General features: G+C 41.8%; 1 protein-coding gene and 1 long non-coding RNA gene across 17 annotated transcripts in view; both read left to right on the top strand.

The window, feature by feature from the left end:
* caskin2b (CASK interacting protein 2b) overlaps positions 1-7,500 on the top strand; it is a 121,884-nt gene that overhangs the window by 3,724 nt on the left and 110,660 nt on the right. For all 16 annotated transcript variants that reach the window (XM_087245358.1, XM_087245356.1, XM_087245354.1 and 13 more), the window contains exon 2: positions 2,269-2,719. In XM_087245358.1, coding sequence (XP_087101484.1) covers positions 2,626-2,719 — 94 coding nt within the window. In that variant the 5' untranslated portion in view covers positions 2,269-2,625. The remainder of the gene's footprint in view (positions 1-2,268; positions 2,720-7,500) is intronic.
* Positions 3,679-7,500, top strand: part of LOC147846128 (uncharacterized) — a 12,512-nt gene continuing 8,690 nt past the window's right edge. The window contains exons 1-2 of the long non-coding RNA XR_015481510.1: positions 3,679-4,561; positions 4,873-5,038. This is a non-coding gene — a long non-coding RNA (uncharacterized LOC147846128). The remainder of the gene's footprint in view (positions 4,562-4,872; positions 5,039-7,500) is intronic.

Raw genomic sequence — 7,500 nt, 5'->3', positions numbered from 1 at the left:
TGGGTCGCTGGTTCCACCCATAATATATATATATATATATATATTAGGGATGTAACGGTATCAGAATTTCACGGTACGATAACACCTCGGTATGAATGGCACGGTACGTTATTTTTTTTGTAATCATTTACAGGAAAAACAAAACTAATGAAATACTTAAAAAAAAAAAGTGCCAAAAGTGTCAATGACATACAAATTAGTCATCTATCTGTAAGCTTTGAAACAGGAACTTCAATTTTAATAACTAAAAAATATTAAACCATGTAAAAAAATTAAGTTTCAATTTAGTATTGTTGAAAACTCATCACATTCAACATTTAATCACTCACTCACTTAGATAGAGATGGGTTTAAAGGAAAATTATCATATAAATATAATCTGGTAAAAGCTGGTATCTCTGGGTATTTACAATGTCCCCTGCAACAGAAAAAAACCCTCTCATTTGGGACTGAGGTTTCTGGGACAGAGAGATATGACTTGGCCCAGGTTGACAGCAGTGGGTAACGCTGCGCATTGTCTTTCCCTCACTTGAGAGGACAAACCATGAGTGAGATAGAGGGTCTCTTTGCGGTACGAGTCAATGTCTGCATCAATCTGAACAGTGTGCTGTGTTTCTGCAGTCCCCATGACTGTTATTAGTCGTATTCCCCAACTTGCAGGCACGTGCACACATAGGGCTCAACCTGTGCAGTGCACATGCCCTTTTTAGTGTTGGATTGAAAATGCCCTTCCAAAATGATCAAAAGTGCCCCCGCGACGCGACACACCCTCTGTCCCGCCCTTCAGTAGGTGCGCGACAACACCGCTCTTGAGTATGCGCTTAACCCCCCCACCTCCCCGCTTTACACGACAACACAGCGCACGACAACACAGCTGATCAGAACGCGCGCGACAACACAGCTATTCAGTACACACGCGACAACACAGCTATTCAGTACGCGCGCGACAACACAGCTATTCAGTACGCGCGCGACAACACGGCTATTCAGTACGCGCGCGACAACACGGCTATTCAGTACGCGCGCGACAACACGGCTATTCAGTACGCGCGCGACAACACAGCTATTCAGTACGCGCGCGACAACACAGCTATTCAGTACGCGCGCGACAACACAGCTATTCAGTACGCGCGCGACAACACAGCTATTCAGTACGCGCGCGACAACACAGCTATTCAGTACGCGCGCGACAACACAGCTATTCAGTACGCGCGCGACAACACAGCTATTCAGTACGCGCGCGACAACACAGCTATTCAGTACGCGCGCGACAACACAGCTATTCAGTACGCGTGCGACAACACAGCTATTCAGTACGCGCGCGACAAATTGTTGTGGAATTGTAGTGTCCGCTACCTTCCGTTCGCTACATTCGCCTGAGCAAATTTTCTCAGGAGACCTATAGTTTTATCGAGTCATGCGACTACGGTAATATCGAAAAATATTGCTATTGCGGTATGACGGTATTTACAAAACCGTTACATCACTAATATATATATATATATATATGTATATATAATTTTTTTTTTTGCTTTGCATCGCACCTCCTGCGATGTGACTATCGCTGATGCGCACATCGCGATTTCGATGCTGAAACGATGTATCGTGCAGCCCTAATGTTTGCGCACAGTTATTTTTTGTTCACCGTTTTTCCTTTTAATGGCATTATACTTACCGGCAAAACCGAAATGTCCTCACACCGCAGATTTAAAAGACGCCGGAGCTTTCTCGTACTGTTGCCTCACTTCGCCGGCGCTTCCTGGTACTGTTGCCTCAGTCTCACTTCACCGCCGCTCGCCATGTTAAAGTGTGGAATGATGGTCGAGCGCCCCCTAACTTTAGAGCATAGTGATTGGATATTTACTCACGATGAGGAGTTTCCTCATCTCAGCTCATAAACTTACAGGCACACACAGTCAATTCGGCGAGATATGAAACGCACATACATTATTTAAACTATGTAAAGAAACCGCAATTCACAAGCCCGTATTGAACCGTGGAGGACGTATTGTACAGTTCAATATTATATTGAGAACCGTGGCATCCCACACTATACTACACACAGTTCTGTCCAAACAGCGTACAGAAGAGGATTTTCATCATTTCATCACCTTTAATTTTACTCATTATATCTGAAAACAAGACAATGTTTTTGATTTAAGAATCTTTATATATTTGAACTAGAAAAAAAGACGAAAGTGAAGTAATAAAAACATTTTCTTGCAGCGCTTTAGCAGCACTTTCAAACTCTCTTCTTTGTCTTCTTCAGGTTTTGCTGCTCCAGTCCTCTAAACAGTCCTAAACCCCAGCATCAGCCGCCTCAGAACACACTCTGGAAACTCGGGAACGTTAAAAGCACACAGCGAATCATCATCGCAATAATAGATTTTCCATTTTCTCCGGCTCTCTTCCGCATCCATAACCAGCCGCTCAGTGAGCTGAAGCAGACGCTGATTCTGCTGATTTTGATGACGTGAGCGTCAGGGGAAAAAGAAAACGAGATCTGGTCGCCTTTGCGGTTTCGCTCAGACGTCTGGCTGTCACCTCCTTCGGAGCGGAGGACTCTGGGATAGCTGTATGGAGGTGTGAAGGACTGGTTTGCGGGACATTCTGGCCGGCGGAGATCATGGGAAAAGAGCAGGATCTTCTGCAAGCGGTCAAGAATGGAGATCTAGCCACTACACAGAAACTGCTGGCCAAAGTCAGAGCCAGCAAGAGCAGTGAGTAACACCATATTACTGTAGTGCTGACTGCTTTTTCAGGAATGCTAGATTTGGAAGTGTTCATTTTTTCCCCATTGCCATTTAAAAAGTCTTGGCTTTTGTGCCACCCTAATCAAGTGTGTTTTTCACCGGGTTCGAGTGTTGGGGAAGTGTGTGTATTTTCCCCTGGCTTGAAGTGTGGTTGGCCTTTGGAGCGGCTTACTGATAACATCGACAGACTGAACTCTGTGTTTGCGTTCACCTTTATCTCTTTATGGCAGCACAGTGAGAGCGAGCTGCAGACTCTCAAAACAAACCCACTTTTCTGTGATGTGGTCTGTAAACGGGACGAGAGATCCACTCCATTGTACGACCTCCCAAAACAACACACGGCAGAGCAGAAATGGGGTCTTTTCTTGTAGGCCCTGCGCGATTACCGAGGCTCAATGGTTAGCACTGTCTCTTCACAGCAAGAAGGTTGCTGGTTCAAGTCCCGGCTGGGCCATTTGGCATTTCTGTGTGGAGTTTGTATGTTCTCCCCATGTTAGGGTGGGTTTTCTCAGATTTCCCCTACAGTCCAAATACATGTGCTAGATGGTGAGTTTCCCACGATTGGGTTGCGGCCGGAAGGGCATCCATTGCGTATAGCATACGCTGGAATAATTGGTGGTTTAAACCGCTTTGGCTGCATTTTTGCCATATATGAGTGTGATTATGAACAATAAAATTAATACTTTTTACCATTTAAAAGCTGGTTATAATCACACACTGCTGCCACACATCTCTTATATTAACCTTATTCTAAAATGCGGAAGTGCGCCTGTTTTCGTGATTGTCTTAGAACTTCCGATTCAGTCGCCTATGGCAGGGGTTCCCAAACTTTTTAGCCAGCGACCCCCAAAATGAGAATGCCAGTGACTCGTGACCCCCAATATTCTCTTAGGTGGTGGTTATAAATACAGAAACCTTGTATGCAATAGGGTTGTAACAATATACCGGTATGACGGTTTACCACGATTTGAACGTGCACGATTATCATACCATGAACAATTGCATATCAACGGTTTTAACCCTTAAAGACCGAGACAGCCGCCCGCGGCTAAAAATAAGTATTGCTCTTAAATGTTTAATAACTTTTGATCCGCTGATCTGATCCATGCAATTCAAAGATTGGCATAAAGAAGAGAATCTCAGCTTTCCAGTGCTGTATCACATAACATTCGTGGACTTTCAGAGGCTCCGGAATCAGTGCGGTTACGTCATCAAAATTTGACAACGCTGATTTGACAAAGAAACGCTCGTCACTGTGTCTCCGGACAAACCAGACATGATACATTGATGCATTGTCCCTCCTCCATGCCCAGATTGGTTCAAACTCGCTATATCACAACCAATAAGCATAGGTTTCACTTTTGTTTGTGGACCAACATGAGCTTTTTGAACAACACGGAATGAGAGATAGGCATACATTTCTGCGCGGCTAAATAAAACGCAAAAAAAAAGTTTTGCATGAAATAATTCTCATACTAAGTACTTTTGCATGCACAGCAGCACAGAAACATGACAAAACAGTGACACAGCAAAGACAAACTGCTGCTCTTGCTGTTTTCAAAAGACACAAATGAAGGTGCAGCTGTTTGTCTGCATTGCAGACAACCATATCCAAATCCATATCCACAGACAACCATATCCATGCTGGCACATAAAACCTAAGCATGTTCCATATTGAATCTAGTTTCGTTATGTAACTATTTATAGTATAGTAAATATTTATATCTATTTTTTTTACTGAGGATTTGCACCATGTTTATTTGGAATTTGACACATTATTTATTATTTTTTTATTTGTTTATTGTACAAGTGGACACATTCTCTCACCTCAGCGGTCAAGATTAAGTCCTGAAAATCTCAACATGCTTACATTTCTTCATCACAACCTAGACTGAAAAAAACAACGCTTTAAATACATGTTTACAGCCATAAACTTGGTATTGCACTTTTGGTCTCCCATTTATCCTGCTTATAAGGGAGGACAGTTTAAGTTTATTTTTATCTAATCTTAATAGACCTTGCTTGTTTATTCCTTCTAATTTAATTTATTAAAATGGGAGTTTTTTCAGTTTATTTTATAAAAGACTTCTATAGTTCTATTAAAATGGTTCTTTCAAAAGTTTGTTGAAATAAAACCTTTGTTCAGTCAGAAAACGTGTTCTTATTCTTTTCAGGGTCTTTGCTATGAGAATTACTATTTAATACCGTATACCGCGAAACCGTCAAACCGTGGTATTGTTTTAGACGATTATCATACCGTAAAAAATTCATACCGTTACAACCCTAGTATGCAATGACGCACACAGACCCCAATAGACCCAAGTCTATTCTTTGTTTTGGTTTTTTATGTATGTCAGTGCTGTAAATGGGCTAGAAAGTTTAACCTGGTGTTATAAAATCAATCTGCTGCATCTGACAGTATTGCTGTGCCTTTAGTATAATGTAATTACCCGAGAAGTCGCAAATAATAGAACTAGTAACTATAAGCTACTATAGTAACTATATAGTTTATAGTAACTATAAACGAAATTTTTTTCTCTTCAGTAGGTTATTGATAAAATACAGTAAGTCTTAAGGTTTAATAAAAATTAATTGATTTTTGAAAATCACCAGGCGACCCCCCCTTCATTGTCCCGCGACCCCTCGGGGGGTCCCGACCCCTACTTTGAGAACCTCTGGCCTATGGGAGAAATGACTAGGATTAATAAACGGAAGAAAACGGTCAAACTAGCTCTACAAACAAATGTTTGCATGACTATACAGACCAAGTAGAATAATATAATAAGGAAATAACAAATTGCAACATCAGGCAGCGTAACGAGCAGTTTTTACCGTCAAAAAATGAATGGAAGTGTCGGCGCCAGTGGTGTAGTGGTTAGTGCGTCGACACATGCACATGCGGCGACCCGGGTTCGATTCCACCTCGCGGTCCCATGCCGATCCTTCCCCTCTCTTTGCTCCCCATGCTTTCCTATCAATTCTCTCTACTGTCCTATTAAAAATAAAGGTGAAAACCCCGAAAAAATAATTATTAAAAAAAAAAAATGAATAGAAGTGAATGAGGCCCCGTTTACACTAGTGCGTTTTAGTTTTAAAACGGCGTTTTAGATCAAATACGATCCGCGTCCACACCATCGTTTTACCCAACATATCTCCGTTCACACTACGCCACCAAAAACGTATATCACGTGACCATTCGCGCACTCTGGGCATTCGCTAGTATAAACAGAAAGCATGCTTTTCGCTCGGCATTTGGTTATTGTTAGTCAACAAACGCCGGTTGAACATTAAACGCAATTGCAAAGTAAGCAAGAGAGGTATTTTTGTGGACAGACGACGAGGTCGAGTTGTTACTAAACGTAACAAATGAATAACTGCACAATGCAGCCTAAAACAGACAATAGTGCAAACAACGCTCCCATTTCTGTGTCCATGTTGTTGTTTACAGTGCTGTCTTCCGGTAGTGTTAAAGCCATGTGTTATAGTCATGTGATAGGGGCTTGACGAATAAGGGAAGGATACGCAATAACACAAAAGCCCCAATCAGGTAGCGAATTTCGGCAGCCCCGCCTCCGTTTTTAGATGTCTCCATTTTTCCCCCATCCACACTGAAACGGAGCAGCAGCAGCAGCGTTTTAGAATGAAAACGGGCTCTCCAGCGTTTTCAAAACGCTCTGTTTTCGGCGCTCGAGAACTCCGGCGTAGTGTGGACGGATGGCGTAACCGTAGCAAAACTTATGCATTTTAAACCGAAAGCACATTAGTGTAAACTGGGCCTTTTGCATAATAGGTCCCCATTAAATGAAAGCACGTCCGTTTGCTTGAATAAATGTACTCCTGTGCTCGATGCTTCACACCTGGATCGACCTTAGCCCCGAATACACCTTGTGGCTTTTGTTTGTGAAGGTGCTTGTAATTATCCATTGAAGCACAGAGAACTTTGTCTTTTGAAGTCTGAGAGGTGTTGTTGAGCAGGTGTGTGTGTGCGTGTCTGCTTGCGTGCGTGTGTGTGTGTGTGTGTGTGTTTGTCTTTTCAGTTTAACCTCATGGGAGAGCAGCAGGTCCAAGGCCTTGTTTATACCTGGTTGTGAAGATGTGCTTTGGTCAGTCTGATCATAAGCAGGACAATGTTAAATAGTAGTGTACAGTATGTGATGTACAGTCAGAATTATTAGCCCCCTATATATTTTTTCCTCAATTTCTCTTTTACAGAGAGAAGTTTTTATTTATTTCAACACATTTCTAGACATACAGGTCTGTAGCCAGTGGGTTTTTGGGTGGTTCGGAAGACCCACCCCTCACTGACAGGTCCAGAATTTGGCCTATACATTGTGCTATTTTGACTGCTATGCCATCATAAATAGTGAAACACTCATTGAAAAAGGCTTTAGGACCAAGCGGAGTCCTCTGTTGGCTGTCCCTTCAGCTAACCAGTTTTGGCCCATGCCAACAAATACTTTAATCTTATAATCTGACGTAAGGGAAGTCATCTTTCGATACTGTATTGTTTTTGAATAGAGAAAAACATTTTACAACTAACTTTTATTATAAATCTTGGAGCTTAATCCTAAAACAAAAATGACCAATGATAGGTGTGAAGCACCAAAAGCGGCCAATATTAAAGTAATTTGAGGATATTTTGGCTATTGTTGTCATCCATGAATTTTCAAATGTAATTTCTTTTTTTTTTTACAAAAGATTCTTGAAAATTTTTGAAGCTCTACATTATTATTATTATTATTATTATT

Source organism: Danio rerio, chromosome 3 (assembly GCF_052040795.2).
Source record: "Danio rerio strain M-AB ecotype USA chromosome 3, GRCz13ab, whole genome shotgun sequence".
NCBI lineage: Eukaryota > Metazoa > Chordata > Actinopteri > Cypriniformes > Danionidae > Danio > Danio rerio.
The sequence above is the reverse complement of the archived record's forward strand: the minus strand, read 5'-3'. Positions and strand labels throughout refer to the sequence as shown.